General features: G+C 37.9%; 4 protein-coding genes across 5 annotated transcripts; all 4 read left to right on the top strand.

Annotated features, from left to right (window-relative positions):
• Positions 1-430: 430 nt before the first annotated feature.
• Positions 431-3,507, top strand: LOC117631450 (superoxide dismutase [Cu-Zn]). The gene is made up of 8 exons (XM_034364606.1): positions 431-628; positions 1,361-1,449; positions 1,531-1,632; positions 1,768-1,863; positions 2,143-2,174; positions 2,288-2,363; positions 2,778-2,831; positions 3,300-3,507. Exons 2-8 carry the CDS (start codon positions 1,374-1,376, stop codon positions 3,320-3,322), a joined length of 459 nt encoding a protein of 152 aa, XP_034220497.1. The 5' UTR covers positions 431-628; positions 1,361-1,373; the 3' UTR covers positions 3,323-3,507.
• A 2,295-nt stretch (positions 3,508-5,802) lies between these two features.
• On the top strand, positions 5,803-9,576 carry LOC117632989 (FRIGIDA-like protein 3). Its single transcript, XM_034366643.1, has 3 exons — positions 5,803-6,906; positions 7,999-8,168; positions 8,268-9,576. Exons 1-3 carry the CDS (start codon positions 5,988-5,990, stop codon positions 9,207-9,209), a joined length of 2,031 nt encoding a protein of 676 aa, XP_034222534.1. The 5' UTR covers positions 5,803-5,987; the 3' UTR covers positions 9,210-9,576.
• Positions 9,577-11,439: 1,863 nt separating this feature from the next.
• LOC117632497 (trafficking protein particle complex subunit 6b) lies at positions 11,440-13,871 on the top strand. 2 transcript variants are annotated; one of them, XM_034365993.1, is made up of 4 exons: positions 11,440-11,691; positions 12,089-12,206; positions 12,293-12,524; positions 13,529-13,871. In XM_034365993.1, exons 1-4 carry the CDS (start codon positions 11,540-11,542, stop codon positions 13,555-13,557), a joined length of 531 nt encoding a protein of 176 aa, XP_034221884.1. In that variant the 5' UTR covers positions 11,440-11,539; the 3' UTR covers positions 13,558-13,871. The 2 variants fall into 2 exon arrangements, with proteins under 2 accessions (XP_034221884.1, XP_034221883.1); XM_034365992.1 differs by lacking the exon at positions 13,529-13,871 and adding an exon at positions 12,980-13,384.
• Positions 13,872-14,706: 835 nt separating this feature from the next.
• LOC117632094 (myomegalin-like) lies at positions 14,707-20,898 on the top strand. The gene is made up of 4 exons (XM_034365490.1): positions 14,707-17,440; positions 18,352-18,921; positions 19,645-19,820; positions 19,926-20,898. Exons 1-4 carry the CDS (start codon positions 14,830-14,832, stop codon positions 20,499-20,501), a joined length of 3,933 nt encoding a protein of 1,310 aa, XP_034221381.1. The 5' UTR covers positions 14,707-14,829; the 3' UTR covers positions 20,502-20,898.
• The last annotated feature ends 2,544 nt before the right edge of the window (positions 20,899-23,442 follow it).

Genomic DNA, 23,442 nt, shown 5'->3' with positions numbered 1-23,442 from the left:
GGTCACCCACCGTTGGATATTAATCCAATGGTTCAAAATGATATATATAAATACAATATGACATAAATGATTATTACCCAATTCAAGTCAACCGTTAAATTTACATCCAACGGTGAGTGACCATAAATCTCTTGGACTACAGGGGTCCAAGAGATCAGGACTGATAAAAAACAACACATGAACACTTGAAAACTCATACATTACATCCTTACTCACCTCTCTTTCCCACGTGAGATGATTGTAGCTTTTTCACCACCCTATCACTTAATGCCACCACCATTTTCATGTCGTTTTCTTTTTAATTGAATAGGTTTTATTGTCGTGTAGCTGAGAGAGGCTTCAACTTCAAGCCTGCATGAGCGTCAGCCCAAGTCAAACTAAGCCCAGCCCACCCAATTACTGTGAATTTCCCATTTTGCCAACGTGGGTAGGTGACGGTAGACTCTAGAATCATCTCACTACTGGCTCCCATTGCGTCACTATAGACTGGCTCTGAATCGCACACCAGTTGCTTAAAAAGGGTCAACCACATCAGCAAAACATCCGATTCAGTTCAGACTGGTTCTTCTAAATCACCATCGTCTTTCTCTGCTCTCTTTCTTTGTTTCTCTCTAAGGGGTGTTCTGAGGTAAAGCTCGATTCTTTCCTATCTGGTAACTTCAAATTTTCAGCTTTTTCTTTTTCTCCCTGAACAAAATTATATTTTTGTGATACGGGTTTGATTCTTTTATCTGAGCGTTGTACACAATAGCTCCGTTTGGATTTTAACTATTTATTATTGTAATTCTAGTTCGACTTTCTTGATGATCTTAAAGATCTGCCTTTTATTCTTCATAATATGCCAAATGGGTTTTTTTTCCCCCAATTTCCTGTCATTTTTTATTTCTTATTGAGAATTGGACGACTGTGACTGAGCTTGAATTCTTGATTATCTACTTGGATTTAGTGTTTTTATTGTTTGTCTCTGTGTTTGTGAGTTCCATGACTGTTCATAGATCTCGTCAGTTCTCTCTCTGGGCGAGCAGGATACTGGTTACTCTGATTTGTTTTTACAAATTTTCCGCCTGATTATATGTTTATAATAAATTTTTCTTGAAAGCTAAAAGCTTTGTGGAAAATATGGACTGCTATTCTGAGGTCTTACTGTTTGGAGTGTTTATGCAACAAAAAATGGAGCTGGTAGAGCAGCAATCCATGACTCATCTTAAATTGTTAATGCTATTTTTCAATTTAAGTCCAGTTGAAAGTGAAACGGTTCAGGGCTATATAATATGTGTGTTTGTGTGTGTGCGCATGTACTGCTCCATTAATTTTTCAATCAGGTCTTTCTTGTTGTTTATCTAATAGTTATTTTGCTTAGATCACGTTGAACCATGGTGAAGGGCGTTGCTGTTCTTGGCTCCAGTGAGGGTGTTAAAGGAACCATCAACTTCACCCAAGAGGGAGATGGTATGTCAAATGCTAATTGATTATTCATGGGATGTACATTGCTACTGTACTGTTCAAATTGATTGCTTTTGTTTATTCCAGGCCCAACTACTGTGACTGGAAGTATTTCTGGCCTCAAGCCTGGACTTCATGGTTTCCATGTCCATGAATTTGGAGACACAACCAACGGTTGCTTGTCAACTGGTAAGGACCATTGACCAGTACTTGTTTTCCTTTAAGTTCTGGTGGAGTTGGGGCAAGATCAAACAACCAAAGAGTAGATCTCCACTCTGTTTCCATAAATTATATTCTTGTATCTAATGGTCACCTATCTTGTAGGACCGCATTTCAATCCTGATGGCAAGCACCATGGTGCCCCTGAAGACGAGATTCGCCATGCCGGTGATCTTGGAAATATCACTGTTGGGGACGATGGTAGATATTGTTTTGCTCCTCCTTTCTGTTTCTTAATCGCCTGAACACCCATTTTGTTGTTTATTGACGACTTTGTGGTCATCAAATTCACTTATTCCTTTGTCATTGCAGTCTGTTTAACACCTAAATTTCTCTGTTTTTATTATTGCGTGGGAGGCATGGTTTTCTTGTTAGTTACATTAATAGGAAGGCTCAAACGGGAATTGAATACTTCAATCTATGTCTATTGTGACGATTTGATACTCTCTGAGTTTAATGTGTTTTATTTTTTTGCTTTAGGAACTGCAAACTTCACAATTATTGACAAGCAGGTATAATTGGCTTCCATGTTTACTTTTAGTTTATGCTATTTGTAAAAGTTTTGTACTCCACCTCTCTTTGAAGTTCATTTCCTCTTGTATAAAGGTTACATTATTGTTTGCAGATTCCTCTCACTGGACCACAATCAATCATTGGTAGGGCGGTTGTTGTCCATGCAGACCCTGATGACCTGGGCAAGGGTAAGTTTTAGTGCTTTCTTTCCCTCTCAAGTGTTTCCATCTTATAGCAATTAGCAGAATGAGGTAGTCAGTGAGATGGGTCCCACCTTAACACCTTTCAGTGGGTTTTCCCCCCCTCCACCTCTGTCTGTAGTAAGCGCTTGTGTAGTTTCGAGTAATTTTAGGCTGCTTCTCATTCCAATTGGCATACAATAGCTGCTGAATACGTGCAAATCATTTGCGACTTTTAGATGAGCTGAAGACGCTGAAGAGTATTGGTTAACTGTCAGTTTCTAATTCCTATGAGTTATTTTCTATTTCCATGTCAATTTTAATAACCATCTAGGTGTGAGCTGAAAAACCTGACTCTTGTTATTTTTCTACTTTGATCTGGCATCCATACCCCTTCTAATCCAATACTCATGTTGTACACAGGTGGACATGAGCTTAGCAAAAGCACTGGAAATGCTGGTGGCAGGGCTGCTTGTGGTAAGCTAATTGGATTTTAATCTCGTTAAACAAAATGCTGATCTTACAGTTGTCGTCATATACTTTGGACTATTCTCGTTGTATGATCATACTAAGGTGCTGTTGACATCTCTGGAAATGGACGGTTATCCATGAAATTACATTGGTTTACTTGCAAAATCTTGGTTCGCTTAGTTTCCAATAGAAATGAGAAGGGGAACTTGAATTAAGTTGATTCTATGTGGTTTATGTATATTTTCTTTTGCGTTCATCTGTAGAGGTCTATCTAGGTTGCAAATTTTTTATAGAGGTCTATGTTGCACAGTTTTTGTGTTGTATTGTATAGCCCTCTCTGTGTTGTATAGCTTTTATAATTTATATTGTATTGTAGAGGTTGGTTGTAGAGGTCTCTCTGTGCTGCGTAGTTTTATGTTGTTTTGTGAAAGTCTACTTGCTTATAATTTTATGCTCTGTTCTATTTTTGTGCAGGTATTATTGGTCTCCAAAACTGAACTTGATCGCAAAGCACAAGACAAGACATGCAGTTTCAGTTGAATGTACTAGTTTCTATAAGCTTTGAGAGGGAACTGAACGCAAAACTCCTTTGAATAAGAAGATATATCTGCCATATTTGGATGACATTGTTTTGTTTGGTGCTATTTATAGAGTGCTTATGAGTTTGTTTCTGTTTGTTTCTGTAGCTCTTTTCAATATCGCTGGTTCAAATTCAAACTTCAAGGATAAAGATATAAATGCTAGCAACATTCTCTTTAACCTTCTCTTTAGCTCTCTTAGAGAAACGTTAGCAACCTTCTCTCTAACTTTTTCTTTTGGACCTTCTCTCTTTTCCTCATAATAAGTGACATTTTCCTTACATTTAAAACAATGTTATTAATGCATCACACAAGTTAGTTTTTGTTATAGAAGTTTATCCTTTTAAAATGTATTTGCTTCTATATTTCCTTCAATTTATTTAAATTTTGTTACAACTTTTTTAGCACATTGTTAAAAATTAAATAAGAAAAAAAATAAGAAAAACGTCATTTTTTAGAATATAAAAAAAATAAAATTTGTTACATAACATTGTTATCATTTTAATTTTGTTTTTAACAAAACACATATTCTCTTTAGAAAAAAAAATTTTAAAAAAAACTTTAGTTTTTATTTTCTTATTTAATTTTTTAATAAGATAAGAAAGTTATAAAAAAATTAGTTTGTTATTAAAATTAAGTTAATACATTTAATAAGAGTAAATTTGAAAAACAAAAATTTGTTTGTGTGATGTATTAATGACATTGTTTTAAGTGTAAAGAAAGTGACACTTGTCATGAGAAGAAGAAAGAAGGTCCAAATGAGAAGGTTAGAGAGAAGGTTGCTAGTACTCCCCTAAATCTTATGACTCGGATGATTATCAGTATTGTAACAAGAAAGATAATGACTGAGCGATGATGAAAATGATAATGACGAAGGTAAAGATTGCCATAATGGTTACTGAATAAACGAGATGATACTAGATTGACCAATAGCTGGTGAAGATGATCATAATTATTATTTATTATTATACAGAAATGATATACATTGGGTTTAGTGTCGATACAGCATCCCTAAACCCAAGTGCAAATTCTCTAATAAATAAGCAAAATTATCCCCAAACCTAAGTGCAAACTCTCTAATAAATAAGCGAAATAAAACGCAAGGTACTTGTAATTTAAGAGCAAAAATAAGAGCAAAAACTCTCTCATGTCTCTAGATAAAAAACTGACATTGTAACTTAATAAGCGAAATAAAACACAAGGTGAGCAATTAGTGAAATAAAATATAAAGTATTTGTAATTTAAGTAGTTAAGAATAATTATCGTTGCACCTAAAGATACTTGTAATTAAGTGTTTAAGAGCAAAAATAAGAGCGAAAATTCACTCATGTCTCTAGATAAACAAGTGACATTGTAACTTAATAAGCAAAATAAAACGCAAGGTGAGCAATTAGTGAAATAAAATAGAAAGTGCTTGTAACTTAAGTAGTTAAGAATAATTACCGTTGTACTTGAAGTTGTGTGTTTGGTGTTTGAATTCGTCTACCCAAATATCTCTTATATAAAATAAAATAAAAATTGTTAACAAAGCAAAGCTAAAAGGCCCATGGCTTTTCAAGTACAAATTTTATGAATCAAATTTTAGTTTCAATTAGAGTATACAGATTGGACCAAGATTTTCTTAAAGAGAAAATCCAGTAAATGATGTAAGAGCATCCAGGGTGGAAGGGTTTATTTTTGGAGGTGTAAAACCATTTTTACATTCCATTTACACCTCTGGAGGTTGTAAATATGATTTTTTGCTTCAGTGGGGAAGATGTAAATTTAAAGATGTATAATTGATTTTTTTTCAACTTTTTTCCTGTAGGTCCCATTTTTATCCACTTTTTCTCATATTTTCTCATGTAAGTCTCATCTGCAAGAGATGTTAAAAAAAAATGTATATGTGCATCTAATATGAGGTGCAAATTTACACTTGTTTACACCTCGCCATTGTGAGTGATTCCGCTTACAAAGGCACCTCATTATACACTCTCCTACTGTGAATGCTCTAAGGCCCCGTTTGGTTCATGGAATGAATTTCAGGAAAAATTATTTCTCATGTCATTCCCCAAGGAATGGGAATAGAAGATTCATTTCCCACGTTTAGTACTGTTGGGAAAGTAACTGAAAAATATCACTTTATTTCATTTTTCATGTTTGTTTTGAATAGGAATAGAAAACAAAGTTTGTATAAATTTTCAATTATACCCATATTAAATCAAATAAAAAAAGTATTTAATGATATATTGTAATTCTAAATTGTTAATGAGGATAAAATCATCGTAAAAAATATATATTAAATATTAGTTTATTTTTTAAAATTTTTCCACGAGGGGAGAAAACAAAATCCAAATTAAGAGGATGACTTCGCTTTAAGCAGTTGGTTTCCATTCCCAATTCCCATTTCCCACCAAACGGGCCTAACAGTAAAGCACGCTCGCTAGGAGGAGAGAGGGAGAGAGAGCGAAAAAGGCGCCTAACTGGTTCTGGTCGACACTCCTCCACCCCAAAAATCAAAATCCAAAGTTTCTAGGGCTTGATTACTAAAACCAAATTGCAATCGACTTCGTTATACAATTCTTGTGCGGCCTTTAACTGATCGATGTCCAGCACCGTGGAGAAAATCTCAGGGGAGCTTCATATGAGGCCAGAGCTCCGCAAATCTTTCAACCTCCTGAAGACCCATGCGTCCAAAGTTGCCAATTTTACCCTCCAATGGCAGGACCTCGAGGAACACTTCCTCTCCATCGACAATTCCATCCAATCCAAACTCGACCAACTCCAAAAACAACAATCCAAAGAGACCCATCTCACTCCCACTCTGCAATCACAACCCAGTTTCAAAGAAACCGAATTGGATTTCCACGAAAATTCTAAAGAAACCGAATTCAATCCAACTGACCCCCAACCGAGTTCCCGAGCCGATTCTAAAGATACCCAACTCACTGCAACCCTCCAATCCTTGAAAGCCCAATTCAATTTCGTCGAAACCCAAGTCAAAACCGGAGAGTCTTTACCAGAAAGTTCGAGTTGCAATGGTGTCCCAATACATGATGGCAAGGCATTGCTGTTGTATTTGAATGAGCATTTGAAAGAAAGGGATTCGGTGCGTGATCTCATCGCAAATGCGCTTAAGGTTTCGGTGGACGCTGGGAAGCTCGTGCTCGAGGCAGTAAGATGGTTTTATCCATCGGAGTCATCTAAGGGAGATGGGAACCTTGAACTCACTGTTGTTAGGAAAAGTTGTGTGCTTTTGTTAGAAGAGCTGATGAAAGTGAGACCTGTGATAAAACCTGAAATTAGTCAAGAGGCAATGAAGCTTGCATTGGTTTGGAAGGCAAAGGTGAGAGGTCAAACGACGAACTCTCTGGAGGTTTGGGGTTATTTGCAGCTTTTGGGTGCTTTTGGGTTGGTTGGTGAGTTTGACAGTGATGAGACTCTGAAGCTTGTTGGTTGCATAGCAGAGCGTAAATGGGCACCGGAGTTATTTAGGTCTCTTGGTTTCGCCAATAGAGCCACTGGTGAGTTTTTGGAGAGCCTTTCTTATTGTTGTTTTTTTCCATCTTTATTAGATAGTTACTTTATGAATTGGTTTTGGTGGCCTTGATTATTTGTAGTTTTACTCTTAGAAATTGGATTATCCGTTGGTTATGGTGGAACTATGTGGCATTTCTGTAAACAAAAGTATATATTTAATTTAAGTCTGGTTAGTTTGAGTGCACCTTTCTAAACAAAATTATATAGATGTCACGTTCTAAGCTTTGATGCGATATTGTTTCTTTACAAAGACTTATTGTAGTTCTGGCCCAAAAAAAAAAAAAAAAGACTTTAAAGAGGACAGTTCCTTATTTGATCACCCCACAATCCAGCATGGCCTGGCCATGAGACATACTTGTTGTATCATTTGGTGCTTTAGAGTTGTTGCAACTTGCAATGGCAGTTTTTGTTACCAAAATGGCGTCTTTACCTTTGTTCATGATTATGGTGTTTTAGTAACTCTCGTCCCTTAATGAACATGTTATCAATAATGTAATGAGAAATTATTCACACCAAATATGAGATGTTAAGAAAATTTAAGAAGACTTTTCATACTTTACAGTTTCATTCTAAATGTGAATGATAATCTGTCCTCCAAGCGTTACAGCCCCAATTGTAGCATAAAAATTGGGTTTTCGTAGAGATATATATAGTTTGTCAATTGAAATGGTCTGATGTATATCTGTGGCTGAAGCAACAATTTTGTGAACATTTTTAGATCGAAACAAATGGAGCCTTGTTATTATTTGGCAACATGTTTTAGAAGCTTTTAACACTTGACAAATACTATGCATATTTGGAGTTTCCACTAGTCTTTGAGGAGTATCAAGTACATGGCTACAGGGAAAGAAAGTTTGTGGTACCTATGCTCACGTTATTGTGGATGTCTTCTGTTATTTGCTGCTAGAATTTTTCCTATTGTCATTTTTCATTTCATTAATGTTTGTGATTCTTCATCATTTTGGACCATTTGGCTGTTTTTATTTTATGACTGTAGTCTTGAACTAAGAAAATCTTTATTGTTTTTTTTTTTTTTGCTACCTCTGTTAAACCTACAAATTTGTTCTATCCTGCAGATTTTATCCAAAAGCTTGTATCAGAGAACAAGCGACTTGATGCTATTAGATTCATTCATGCATTTGAACAGCTTGATAAGTTCTCCCCTGTACCCCTGCTTAAAGAACATTTGAAGTTCGCCAAAAAGGATGTGAGTTGCAAGAGGGGGCAAGATCATCTTAGTGCACAGGTATAGGTTTTGTTTCTTTTGCCTCTTCAACTCTCCTTAGACTCAGATGAAACAGCCGTCTTTTATATACTGTATCTCATTAAATTAAACCCCATGCAGGATGAGGCCAGAGAGAAAGAAATAGTCGCCCTAAGAGGCATAATACGATGCATTGATGACTACAAGCTTCGCGTTGAACCACAATATTCTCCTGAAACCCTCAGAAAACGCATCACACTGCTGAGAAGGCAGAGAAAAGAGAGGAAAGCAACTCTAACAGCTCCTGACCGCGAGGCTCAGGTGCAACACCTGAGTGGAAAGAAACGTACTGCCCCTGATTCGAAGACTCAACCAAATAAGCAGAACAGAAATAAGCATCAGCGGACAGCTCCAGCTTCAGCTGCTCGAAATGCTTCTTTTAGAGAACCAGCCACAGGACATTCTGTACAGCCATCCTATCTTCAGCAAGTAGGCTTGTTTGAGAGTCGAGGTACAGAATACTTTTTAACATCAGCTGGAATGCCTGGACAAGCAACCACTCCTCCCAATACTTCATATGGAACCACTTCCACCTTTAACTCACTGCGAGCATCTCATCATCAGCAAGGAGGCTCATTCTTAGGGCAAGGTGCAGAATACTCTGCTGGATACTATGATTCGGCACCCTACGCTCCTGATACTCATAATAACTTACCCGCTCGATCCTATGGTTTGGTGGGTTCCTCTCCTGTTACCCATACCCAGCACTTGACAGCTCGAGACTATGGGTTGAGCTCAGCAATTGCGTCCTATGGACTGGAGGGCAGTGGTCATGCGTCCTCACATATGAGTCCGTTAGCCACACGATATGGGACAAGCATAGCTGCAAATGGTAGGAGTGGGCAGTTTGGATCAGCAGGAAGCCCTCCACCCGTTCGCATTACAAGTAGGAGCCCAAATAGTTCTATCGCTTATGTCTCTAGGGATCCAGTGAGGATGCCTAATTACAATGACCGGTCAGTGTCTTCCAGTAGTGGATATGGCACCCTGTCTCAGTGCCCGCCATCTATTTATCACCTTTAGCACGATCCTGGCATTCCTGGTAATTTATACTCAGTTGTTGGTATTTCTGTTCTGTGTTATGGTAATGGGTTTGTGTTTGTGTTTTTCAACCATTAGTATAAGAGAACTGTAATCAATTAGATTTTTTAGCTTTTCAAAGGGTGGTTTCGGGCGAGAGCACATTTATATCAGGGGTCGTTGCCTTTGCCCCGCTGAAAATTACAAGGCTGGTGTCTGGGCCAGATTTGGAGCACGTTAAAATTAAGGGGGGTGTATTCAATTATAACTTTAAAATACATTTTGTAAGTGAGTGACTTTCATAGAGTTGACATATTCTTAATGACTTTTACATACTTTATAAAGTTAATGATATACTTTCATATACTTTTGTCATAGAGTTTTACATACTTTTATTTGTGAATAGTATTTATCTCTTAATATTTATCATAGAGTAGTATAACAAGAGGAAATTGCTTCTAATATTTATCTCCAGCATTGATAAATTTTGGATGCAACTAGCAACGTGCAACCAACTAGATTGGAACTGCAGCCTCAGCCTCCCGGCATATAGGAACATTAGTTATATCCTATAAGTCATGTGGCTGATGCTATTACAACTCCTCATTTCATCTTTTGAGCTTCAAAAATAAATGTATTAGTTCCTAAACCTTTTTTGTGTGGAAGAACTGGTAAGTTGATTAAACCAGGGCGCAAATAAAGCACCAGATACAACCAAGCAAGAGTCCAATGCAGTAGGACTACGAGCAAACAGAAAACAGAACAACCAAATACAAAGAACATGAATACATATTGGAAAGTTAGGAAACATGCTGCTTCAGAAAGCCACAAAAACGTCACAAGCCAACCATAATCTTTATAAACATAGTGCTACGGTGGGTAGGGGAGACCATCCTAAACAGTGGTGGTTTTATTGATAGTACACCAACCAAAGAGGGAGGGGGTCTAGAGACCCAAACATGATAGTGCACCCTCACAATGGCCAAAGCTATAGAATGATCGAAGTCACTGACAAAATCTTGAGTAAATTAGCAAGACTTTTGGTATTAAGAATTAGCCTTAAAAGTATTGAGAAGTCATTCATTTAACAAAGTTTTCAAAATCATTAACTTTTTGGATATCCCAAAACTTTTAAACACTTTTTAAAGTTACAATTGAATACCACTGAACTTTTAAAGACTATTTAAAAGTCATAGTTGAATACCTCCAGACTTTTAAACTCATTAAAAGTCTTTAAAATTTATAATTGAATACACCCTAAAATCCTTTTACAAATGTAAAGATTAGCGCTATGTATCGCTTTACTTTATAAAAAAGAAAAAGAAAAATACATATATAGAATAAAGCGATTTTGGGGTCCGGCCCTGATTCAACAATTTCATTTACAGTCATATGCCAACCCAACCCAAGAAGAATTGGGCCTACATGTTTGTGTAATGGGTCCAACTGGGGATTAGAAATTTTGAGTCCCACCAACGCACCTATGTCCCAAACCCAGTTGCCAGCTAGACGACATAAGATCTGTGACAAAATTACCCATTTCCTAAACTAAAATGGTTAGCAGATTTTGCATTTAATTGAATTTCATCTGATTATAAAAACACCTCAACATTGACAGACTCATAATTACCATTTTGACCGCAAAATATACACCCTTGTGGTGAACCAGATAGCCGCGGTGGAGGGAGGACTTGTAGTATCTCTCTAGATCTGGCAAAAGCAAAAGACTCCTAATGTAATTCGAATGGGGTCACTACGAATTCTATTTTAATTTTATGAANNNTATTTTTTAAGTTTTCATTCATAGATCATTTAAAATATATATATCGGATGGATCGAAACCAATGCTCTTCAGAATGGATCGGAATGGTATATATATAGACAAATTAAAAATTATTAAGGCATCTAATTTGATAAACAAAATAAACGAATACGAACAGTGTTTCAAAAAAAACTGGAATGAATAATAATAACCATTAATTGAGCAATCAAATGGTTTTGAATTTAAATTACTTTTGCAGACATACTTTTTCAATAAATGCCTAGAAGATAGATGGTTGGGATCATCTGAAGGTAAATACTCTATAAGCCCAATGACCTTTTTCTTTTGAAAGGATAAAAAGTTAACAAATAAGCCCAATCACATATCATGGCCTATATTACATTTTGTATTTTCGAAAAGAAAAAACAATTTCGACTTTTTTTTTTGTTGGTCTCAGACAATTTCATTTTTTTTTGTTGGTCTCGGAGAAACGAAGAGCAGAGCAAAATACAGAGAGAGAGCGCGAGAGCGATAAACACAGAGAGAGAGAGAGAGAGAGAGAGAGAGAGAGATGGGTAGAGAGGTCTCAGAGAGCTGCGTGGACAGTCTACTAACAGAGATGGTCTCTATGTACTGCAATCGACTATACGCCAATAAGCCTGAGCTTGCCGCCAGCAGGATCGACGCTATTGGCTACCAGGTCGGCCATCAGCTCTCCGAGCGGTACACCTTCCCGCACTCTATCTCAAACCCCTTTCTACGCCCTGCCCTCCATGATTGCTCTTCAATTTCATTGTATTCGAATAGCCTCTGTTTGATTTCATAGCAATTGGGCTTTTAGATCTGAAATGCGTATTTTCAACTGTTTAATTTTAAGTTTGATTTCAGAATTTTTTCTCTTTTTCGTTTATGAGAGTTTGGTAGGGTGTTTGGTTGTTGAGAAATAGTAGGAAAGCAGACCACCTGTATGCATATGCGGCCCTTGCCTTTTTATTTTTTGATCCCAATCAAATTATAGGAATAGGAGCAGTGAGTGAGAGTATATGTATCTGTTTACTTATAATAAAAATGGAGGCATTTTTTAGGGTGCAGCCAGTGATGATTAAGTTTTACTTGTTAGGTACACAATGGAGAGGCCTCGGTTTACTGATCATCTAGATGCAATTAAGTTCATCTGCAAGGACTTCTGGTCCGAGCTCTTCAAGAAGCAGATAGACAACTTAAAGACCAATCATAGGGTAAACTTTAGAATCAATTCTGAATTGGGGTTCTTTTTCATTGTGTGAATCTGATCAGAGGAAGATGGTCTTTGTTTATATTGTAGGGTACTTTTGTATTGCAAGATAATCGATTTCGTTGGGTTTCACGCATGTCCCTTGATCCGTCTTCTGAAAACGGAGACTTATCTCAAGAGAATTCTGAGGCTGCGGATGAAAGCAAGGCAGCACAAGAACCAAACATGCATCTCCATTTCTCATGTGGAGTCATAAAGGGGGCTCTTCATAACTTGGGGATTGCTTGTGCTGTTTCTGCTGACACATCCCAGCTTCCTGCTTGTAAGTAGCTCTATATTTAGCGGCTTTGAGTTATAAATACATTTTCTGTGCACATTAAGTTACCTTTACAACCCTCGATCATGAATTGTCTTGGGGTTATTAATTTTATGTTGCATGATGGTCATTGTTGCAGATTGTCTATTCATCAAGCTAACAATGCTTTATGTTGAATTGGTTTTCCACGAATATAATCTCGTTGACATGTGAAGTCGGATAACTTGACTTACCTGCGATAATTCATTGCCCTCCACAATCCACTTATATGTTAAGCATCACTTATTGCAGTGTTATTTGCTTATGAGTATACCATTTCAGTACTCTTACCAATACTTATTTAAGTTATGGTATTTTGAGCTACTGAATATGTCATGAAGTTCAATGGTCCAGTTATGGAATTGTCACAAGATGATTGGTCACCTTTGCTATTTGGTTTAATGGTCTTCAACTCATTCTAGGTGGCTCATCTTTAATTAGAGAACAGTGGCGAACTCAGCCATAATCTGTCTGGATAGCAGCACCTTTGAACCCTGTATGATCTGCTTCTGGGCTCAAGTATCTGTTTCCTATAGAATCGACACCTCTTAGGTGTATCATAGGTTTCGCCTTGACTATTGCTTGGGATATCAATGATGTCAGTAGATCCAGTAGCTCGTCCTGCAAAATTTGTTCTGCCCTAATGCTAGCATCAAAAGCCTCAACTCTTCTCCTCTAGTGTAGTCTTAATTCAGAGTTAACCCTTTTTTCATTCTAAATTTTTCTAAATTAGAAGGGACGGGGTGAGTTGTATCCTTTGGGAATTTTCCTTTGTTGTTCTTGCTCCTTGATTTCAGTTTGAATCAATAAATATCTATTTTCTTCTATCTTGTTTTTCTCGTCATTATTTCGTGCACTGAATCTGACACGATTTTACGACCTTATCGACAAATATTCCATTCATTATAGTTATCTTCTTGATTTACATGCACTTCCTGTTGTAATAGCGGTTGTTTGAAATTATTGAACAGGTTCATTTGTGGTTCGTATAAAGCCCTGATGAATGCTTCTCCAAGGAACTGTCAAAACAATTGGGGTTTAATTCATCGACTTATCAAGATTTGAAATCTTCTCTTCTCTCTCCTTTACAAGAGTTTTTACTTGATTTCAGAATTTCCTTGTAATCTTCAAACTAACACGAGTATTTGGGGAAAATCTCCGTTGCCACTTGCAATGCTATAGGAGAATGTTGAGAAGCAAAAATTGTTTTTTTCCTTGTATGAGACGGTGTCCTTGCATCAGAAAGTTTGCCCGAACTGAGACTACATGATTGTATTTTATAATGAGAATTATTATTTAATTATGTTTTATTTAGTGAAATTTTATAGGAATTAGGAATTAGATATGTGATATGATGGGCCTACTGTCCATTCTCCTTGTAATTCTCATCCAGCTCAATCTTAATGAACTCATTAGACTCCTGTTAAACCAAATGCAGAACCGTTGGATGATTTTAAAATTGTCTCTAAATGAAATTGGACGGCTGAGACACAAATGTTATTTAAAATTGACAAATTAAGGATAAGTGTGTGTGTTTGTTTGAGATGATGATCCTATAATTCAAAATACCCTTATTTAATTGAAATGTAAAAAAGAAATCAATTTATCAAATGGATAATATATTTAAAAAATATTGTTTGGCATTGTCAAAAGGCTAGTTTTTTAATTAAAAAATTGTAGGTGTTTCCTAGATTTTATTTAAGGAAGTTTCTAGTAAAAAATCTCACTAAGCGTTGGCAATTATGGATGTAATGATATATTCCGTTATTTTTTCCAAATAATGAGAGCAGTTAAAATCTGATTAGAAATTGATTCGAGTAGCACTACTGTACTAGTCCTAGTAAGAGTAAAATTAGGAAGATAATGGATTCCACCTCAACCGTCGGTGGCGCGCACTAATTGTCGTATGTAAAAAAGTCAAAAAAATTCGTACTCAAATAGGAACAGACCGATGCGAGGTTGGAAAGATTTGCACACGTGTCCAAGCGGTATGGTTTGCGTGGTGCCCACAACACACACCACTCTCCCCCCTTCCTCTTTGTTTTTGGTTTACAATTCTCCTATTTCCGTGAGAAACAAAACAACAACAGGTTGCTTAGCGTTCGCTTTAAACTCCAGAGAAGCTACAAATCACATACCACACTCTCACATACCACACTCTCTTCTTTCTTCTCCTCCACTGTTTCTAGGGTTTCGACCAGACGTTTCGTCGCTGCGGTTTTTCTTGTTTTCTTCGCTTTCAGTCTCCCGAATCTCCACCACGACGGAGACAATGGAGAAGATAGAGTCGGATTTGAAAGAGTCTGAGTTCAAGCAGAGGAGCCTAGCCAAGGCGTACGATATTATACATGCGCAAGCTAATTCGTTCCTCATTTTTACTGTGCAGTGGAAGGACCTCGAGGACCACTTTGAGTCGACTCGGAACTCGCTAGAGACCCGGTTCCGAGAACTCGAGGCCCGCGAGGAGGATATCGGAGTCCGGGAGACGAAGTTGGAAGCCGAAGAGTGGAACTTTCGCTCGGAGAAGGAAGCGAAAGCCTGCGAGTTGCGCGGCCTTCATAGATTGATCGATCAGAAATTGAAAGAGGTAACTGACTGTAAAAACCACTTGCATTCACTTTTTTCATTGATTCAAGAACACAGCGATGAGGTCATTGTTCAAGAGAATCGGTTGATGGAAGTTGAGAAGTTTGTTAGAGAGAAGGAGATGGAATTTGATTCGATTGACCGGCGTGTTAAAGAAAGGACGAAAAAATTGAATTGGGTTGAGAAAATTGTGGAAGAGAAGGAGATGGAATTTGATTCGATTGACCAGCGTGTTAAAGAGGGGACCGAAAATTTGAATTGGGTCGAGAAAATTCTGGAAGAGAAGTCGAAATTGGCCGAGTCTAAGGAGGAGGAAGTGAAACGCTTTCAAGAAGCGTTGAACAAGTACGTTGAGGACATAGAGTTGAAGAAGAGGCAATTGAATGAAATTCTTGGGTCAATTGAGAAGCACAAGAAAGAGTTTGATTTGAAAGAAGAGCTAGTTGAAGCAACGAAAAGATCGATTGAGGAATGCGACAGGGAGTTGATATTGAAAGAGGAGAAACTTAAGTTGATTCAAAAATCGTTAGTGGAGTGCTCTAATACACTCGAATCGAGAGAGAAAAATATTAAGGAAATGGATTTGAAAGAGAGAGATTTTGGTATGCTTAAGAATTCAATGGAGGAGTGGTCTTGTAAACTTGATTTCAGAGCGAGGGAACTTGAATTGATGGACAAGAGGGTAAGTGAACGCTTCAACAAGGTTAAGTTGAAAGAAAAGAATTTGGATGAACTCCAAAAATCGATCAGAGATGGCGAGAAGCATTTGGATAAAATGTCTAAGGGACTTCAAATGAAAGAGGGTCAACTTGAAGACCAGGTCAAAGAGCTTGCATTGAGGCAGAAAGAAGTTGATTCGATCAAAAAATCCAATGAAGAACACACCCAAAACCTGGAATCAAAAGAGAGGCAACTTGAAGACCAGGCCAAAGAGCTTGAATTGAAGCAGAAAGAATTATTTTCGATAAAAAAATCCACTGAAGAACACACCTTAACTTTGAAATTGAAAGAGAGGCAACTTGAAGACCAGGCCCAAGAGCTTGCACTGAAGCAGAAAGAATTTATTTTGATAAAAAATTCCACTGAAGAACACAACGGAATCCTGAAAGCAAAAGAAAGGCAACTTGAAGACCAGGCCAAAGAGCTTGAATTGAAGCAGAAAGAATTTGATTCGATCAGAAAATCCAGTGAAGAACTCATCCGAAACCTGAAATCGAAAGAAAGGCAACTTGAAGACCAGGCCAAGGAGCTTGAATTGAAGCAGAAAGAATTTGATTCCATTAAAAAATCCACTGAAGAACACACCCGAAACCTGAAATCCAAAGAAATGCAACTTGAGGACCAGGCCAAAGAGCTTGAATTGAAGCAGAAAGAATTTGATTCGATTAAAAAATCCACTGAAGAACACACCCGAAACCTGAAAGCGAAAGAGAGGCAACTTGAAGTCCAGGCCAAAGAGCTTGAATTGAAGCAGAAAGAATTTGATTCAATTAGAAAATCCACTGAAGAACTCATCCAAAACATGAAAGAAAGGCAACTTGAGCAGAAAGAATTTGATTCGATCAGAAAATCCTGTGAAGAACACATCCAAAACATGAAATCGAAAAAAAGGCAAATTGAAGACCAGGCCAAAGGGATTGAATTGAAGCAGAAAGAATTTGATTTGATTAAAAAATCCACTCAAGAACTTACCCGAAACCTGAAAGCGAAAGAGAAAATTAATGCCCTTCATTCTCAAGTGAAGATTGAGCAACTGGAATATATCCCTTCCAACCAGGCCTTTGTTCCTTCTTCTGCAATTAATCAATCCAGCATCTATAGGGATGGTAGAGGCTTGCAGTTGTTCATGAATGAGCATTTGAAGAGAATTGATTTAGTGGGTAGTGAAATATCAGCTGTTCTTGAGGCCTCATTGGACCCAGCAAAATTGGTTTTGGATGCAATGCAAGGATTTTACCCCTCAAATTCGACTGTAGACAACAGGGAGTGTAATTTTGATTTGAGAGTTATTAGGAGGAGTTGTATTCTTTTGTTAGAGGCTTTAAAGAAAGTCTCACCACAAATTAATCCTCTGGTGAGAGAAGAAGCAATTAAGTTGGCGGGTGACTGGAAGGCTAAAATGACGGGGGCGACCGAGAATTGGTTGGAGATTTTGGGTTTTTTGAGGCTTGTTACTACGTATGAAATCACCTCTGAGTATGATGGGAAGGAGCTTCAAAGTCTTGTTGCTACAATTGCCGAGTATGAACAGGCAACTGAATTATCCCAGGCCCTTGGTAGCACAGAAAAGGGATCTGGTAAGTTCTTTTCATTTATTTACTGTTTTTTTCACATTTAGATTTGAGTTTATAATTTGTATAGTTAATTAGGTTATATGTTATATTTCTGACCCTTGTCAACCCAACAAATAGAAGTCTATACCAGCAGTAAATGCCCTCTGCATGTTGTGGGATGGGATAGGCCTGTGAGTCATTGTCAATTTAGAACAGTGATGGCCCATAAATGTCACAAAGAACAGTTCTGAAATTCTGATTTCTTGCCTTATGGAGCTTCTCTTTAGAGGGAAAAAGTTTTAATGATTATAATTCTTATTGTAGAGTAGCATTGGTTACAATTTCCCATTGGACATGCCTTTTACTCTTGTTTTTAGAGCAGTGTTGAAGAGTACTTGTTACTCTAAGAAGTTTCTGAAATCAATGATTTTTAAACATGTTTCAAAACCATTGTCCTTTTAGCCTTGTTCTTTTATTCTAGAAAGATGATGTTATACATTGCAAATTGTTTTTCCCTCTTTATTTTTTTATTTATAAGAAATGCTTTGTCCTTTGTGCTGTCCTGAAAATCGTTAGTGGTTTAAGTTGCCCCTACTTTATGAATATGTTGTTCAAGTCTTAAAGCATCTTGATACCATTGTGTCCTAGCTCTTGTTATTGAAAATTTTGCTTGTACTTCTAAATTAGCCATTTGGGCAGTATCCAACTTGCCCATAATACTGTCTGGTGCTCGCATATATTCAAAACAAGACTTTTCTTATTCATTTCGGGGTTTTGCTTGGTAAGACTTGAACCTAATAGCTATCCCCATCCCCACTCCACACAACACTCAAAGCACAATTTGCACTTAATGCTATAAATATGTTTTAATATGTTAAGTTCAGAATTATTCACTCACTAACCTGTCTACTGCATTTTTTTTTTTTTTGGCACAGCCAGCATCATTTTTTCCCCTGTCAAAACTGAGAAACCAGAATCTTCCCTGACAAAAAATGCAGCAGGTGTTTCTTCTCCGAATCTTCAACTAACTGCTACTACAGATGCAAGGAATTTGCAGGGGTTTGTACATGAGCTTGCGAGAGGGAATCATTTAATACAAAGTGAAACTTTGGCTGCTCTTCAGACGTCATTGGACCCAGCAAAATTTGTGTTGGATGTGATGCAAAATTCTTTTGCTCAATACTGGGGAAATGGGGATGTTCATTCTAAAGAAACTGTCATGTTGAGTTACATCAACCTATTGGAGCAGCTAATTTCTGTCTCACCGCATGTTGGACCTCCTGTGAAGGATGATGCAAGAAAGCTAGCAATCCAGTGGAAAGCAAAAATGGGAGCTGATACTCAAAATTCATTGGAACATTTGGGTTTTTTGCAGTTTATTGCTACATATGGGTTGTTTTCTACCTTTCCTAGATATGATATGGTATTGTTTCTTGGGAGGATTTCTCAGGATAAACAGACTCGAGAATTATGTCAGAAACTCAGTTTTGCAGATAAGATCCCTGGTAAGTTTCTTGAAAATGAATTTTCATATTGTGTTCATTGTGCTGTTTGTGTTTAGCTTACCATCAATCTTGTTTATTCCTTGGTAGGCTCTTTAATTTCCTTTTGCGATTTGGCTATAGGTGTTTGTAACTCTGAGTGTACTATATCCCATTCTTGTGTCCCTTGTGCTAAAGTGGTAATTATCTTTGGGTCGGTATTGACTGCTATTGGGTTGAATATTAGCAAATGGCTTGAAGATTTTTAATTTCGAAGATAAAATTCATGATATGAGGTTAGGAATTAGGAAAATGTACAATGAGGTTAAGATTCACTTAGAATATTTTATAAAACCCAACAAAATCAATCTGTAAATAATCCCTTGCGTTGGGTTTTATAATATATTCTAAGTGAATGGTTTATCACTCTGTGGTTCAGAACCTCGGTATTTTTATGCAGATTTGTAGCTATTGATTCGTTTTATATCCAGTTTGTTGTGAATGATTATCCTCTCCTACTACTACTAGAGTTGGTGAATTCATGTTCTTGCTCCACTGGTATTCTGTGTTTTCCTTTCATAAATATGATTGTGTTCTCTGTTCTTCTTTTTCCATCCTGAATATTTTTTCTTCTTTTGTTAATGCATTTGCGAACATTACCCTCTTTTAAGTTTGGGCTATTGTATTCTCCTTTTGAAACTTCCGTGGAGTACTTTGGTTAATCCTGCAATTTTGTTTTACATGCAGCCCATTTTATTCTGAATCTTATTGAAAGAGGGCAACTGATTGAGGCTGTTAGGTTGATTTGCACATTCAAGTTAATTGACACTTTCCCCCCTGTTCCACTCTTAGAAAAGTTTGTGGAGAATACAAAGAACTGGAACAGGAGAATTTGCAAGAAAAAGAAATCACTAGATGAAAAGGTATCTTAGCTCTTCTTTGGTTGTCCAATATTTGGTTCCTGAATATTTAAATATAGGAAAAATGTATGGCTGTAAAGCTTACGTGCTATGTTTTTATGCTCACAGGTTAAGGTTTTAGATAATGAAATTGCTGATTTAAGAGCTGTGATTCAGTGCATCAAAGATTGCAATCTCGAGTCTGTATACCAATCTGGGAAGATTGAATTACAAATAGCCATGGTTGAGAAAATAAAAGAGGGTCAAAGACATTCAGTGACATCTCTTGCCTGCAAAGTTGGGAGACAAGAGGAGAACAAATCTCTTGTCTGCGAAGTTGAACAACATGAACAGAGTAGATTTATTGCCATCAGGACTGAACAACAAGAGGCTAATAAGTTTGAACAACAAAAGCAGACAAATTGGAATAAACGCAGAGGGGCTCAACCACATCAACAACAACAGCATCCAAATAAATTCCAACGAACAGGGGGATCCGCCGCTAGACTATATCGAATGCCGACTTCCTGTCCTGGCTATCAGCATAGAAGTGTGCCATCTTGGCAGCATGAGAATTATAGACACCCTGGGCAGTTTGGTATGTATGCCAACGACTACAATACTGGTGCAATGCCGAATTCTGGAATACATCGGCTGCATCACTTCACCCCCAGCCCTCCTCCACTTGGCACTTATCAACCCTAGTATGAACTGCCACACATGTGTACATAGTAATTCCCGAAAGGCGGCCGCTCCCAAGTCTGCAGTGCTGCTGATCTTGGTTTACCATCCTCGTATAGTAATTTAATGAGTGGCCCATCTTTGGTAGGTTGCCGGCCTGCTTGCTTTTGTGAGTTGCACTACTTCCATTTTGGAGAAGCAACTGTAGGGACCCTTGACAACATAGATGGAGCATTTGAAATATTTTGAGAACATGTTTACTGTTCATACAATGTTTTTTGGTCTTTTTGTGTTCTAGGCTAGATGTTTATGTTGATTTATTACAGCTTAGTGATAATGTTAAGGCAGTACCTGATTGCTGCACTCTAGTTTCTTTCTTTATTATATTTGGGTCACCACCCTGATTTGCTTTGATGCCGAACCTAAACCTCTTTCGCACGCGATGTAATTTCGTTTTTTGTTGTTGGTCAAACTGGAATAACAATACCAGGGCAAAATGCCAAACAACAACATTGCAACGTAGACGCCACAACAACATTTCTAAGATCAAGAATGATGATGGGGTTTGGATTGAAAACCCAGAGGGAATTAGACAGACTCTGAAGGAACATTTCAAAATTTTGTTTACAACTGGTGGTCACAAAGATTGGGGGGATGTACCTGATTGTGTTTCTTATATTGTTATTGTTGAGATGAATGCAGCGCTGACTAGCCCAATATTGGAGGTTGAGGTGAAAGATGCGGTTTTCCAAATGGGGGGAATGAAAGCCAAGAGGAAGATTTAAACCCCCCCGCGGATTAAGACAGGGAGACCCACTCTCCCCTTACTTGTTCTTATTATTGAGCGAGGTTCTCTCCTTATTAGTGTTTAAGGCTTGCGAATCTGGTTTTTTGCAGGGTGTCAAATTAAGTCGGTCGGGACCTACTATCTCTCATCTTATGTTTGCCGATAATACCTTAATTTTCCTAAGGGCCTCAGAGCAGAATTGTACAAACTTGTAAAGCGGCTGCACAACAAATTAGTCTAGCCAAATCAACTATCTTCTTCACCCCCAATACTCCATCAAATTTGGGCCAGCGTCTCTGCCATATTCTTGGGATATCACAGGTTGATGATCCTGGGAGGTATCTCAGTCTCCCTACTATTTGGGGCCGCTCATAGCGTGAGGCACTGTTGTACATTAAGGAGAGGATTATGTCTAAAATCCAAGGTTGAAAACAACAACTTCTTTCACAGGCAGGTCGTGAAGTTTTGTTGAAAGTAGTGGTTCCAACTGATCCAATGCACATCTTTGTGTTCCCTTCCAAAATCTATAAGGAAATTGATTCGTTAATGTCAAATTTCTGGTGGGCCCATAGTGGAAATTAGAAAAGGATACACTAGATTAGTTGAAATTCTTTAGGCCTCTCAAAACAATCTGGTGGTATGGGCTTCCGTGACCTTCATGAATTTAATTTGGCGTTGATAACTAAGCAATGTTGGAGACTCATCACCTAACCTGACTATTGTTGGGGTCTTTTTCCGTCGGACGGCTAGTCCGGGTTTATTGATTCTTGGACCGCCATAGAATGATGAATCAAGCCTTTGTTGCCCTTTTTTCTGAGTTAGCGAGAACTAGGCCCAAAGCATCCCGAGGGAGAACAAGTCCCAAGGGAGTACTTTGTTCTTCTTCCAGCAGTGCGTGTTTTGTGCTGATGTTTCCGGTAGCTTGACGAAGAGTTTGAGATGGTGTATCAATGTTGCACAGGCTTGTCATGAGAGTTTGCTTTGGTGAATTAAGATATTACTAGGCTTGGCATGAGAAACTTGTGGCGTGGGAGCTAAGAGAAAATAAGTATATAAAAATAAAAATAAAGATTAAGGCTTGAGATTTTGGGTGTTTTCGGCAGTTAGACAAAGAGCTTGCGATGTCTACGTTTTCTTACCAAAAAGGTAATGACTGTGGATTCAACTTAGCTTGAAAGGATATGTGTTTCAGATCTGGGATGGAGCTTTTTAAGAGAGAGAGAAAGAAAGAGGGTTGAGGATGAATGGATAAGTGGCTTGAATAGATTTTCCAGCAGCTTTTGGCTTGGTGATGTTGAACCGAGATTGTGTGAGCTTGGCATGAGAGCTTGGAGTGTGGAAGCTAAAGACCCACAAGTTTAGCAAATGAGAATGCATGTGCTTGGCTTGGTGTTGGATATGCTTGAGTTTGGGTGTTGATAATTGTAGGGGTATTTTTATTCCAGCAGCCTAACGAATGGGCTTGGGCTGTCGAAAAAGAGAAACAGGTGAAGCTGCTCCTGTGTCTGAGTTTAAGGATCAGGCCCCAAGAGTGTTTCGAAAGGGAAGCAGAGTCTTAGGAAACACCTTGGTCTTCTTCGCCGATGAAAGCAACTATCGCTTACAGATAAATTCTTGGCTTGGCATGAGAAACTTGTGGCATAGGAGCTGAGCATTCATGAGTTTAGCATGAGAGAGAGAAAGAGCTACGATTTCTAGAAGAGAAGATAGGAGGAGATAAAGGAATATGGCTCGAAATTGCAGGGGTTTCAGGGATGAGAGATGATGATTGCTCTCTGGATGTGTGTTTATGGAAAGAGAGGAAGAAGATGGAAGCATGAGTGGCTTTAGCATATTTCCAGCAGCTTGACGAAAGCTTCGTCAAGCTCCTGGGTGATTTGACAGAAGAGAAAATGGGAAGCAATGGAAGAACAAGGCTTGAAATCGAAGGGTTCCAGAGATGAGAGATGATGCTTGCTCTCTCTAGATGTAGGTTTTGAAAGAGAGAAATGAGGAAGATGGAAGAACAAAGCATGAAATTGAAGGGTTCCAGAGGGAATGCTTGCCTTCGATGAATTCTCATGGTTGCTGGGAGGCTTGCAGCAACCAAAGTGAGTTGTTTTTGCTGGGTAGAAAGTGCTTCCTTTTAAAGGCGCTGAAAACCTTAATTTTGTCAAGCCACCCTCTCCCATTTTCCTT

Source organism: Prunus dulcis, chromosome 6 (genome assembly GCF_902201215.1).
Source record: "Prunus dulcis chromosome 6, ALMONDv2, whole genome shotgun sequence".
In the NCBI taxonomy this organism is placed as follows: Eukaryota; Viridiplantae; Streptophyta; class Magnoliopsida; order Rosales; family Rosaceae; genus Prunus; species Prunus dulcis.
Note: the sequence above shows the minus strand (reverse complement) of the source record. Positions and strands in the feature narration are given on the sequence as shown.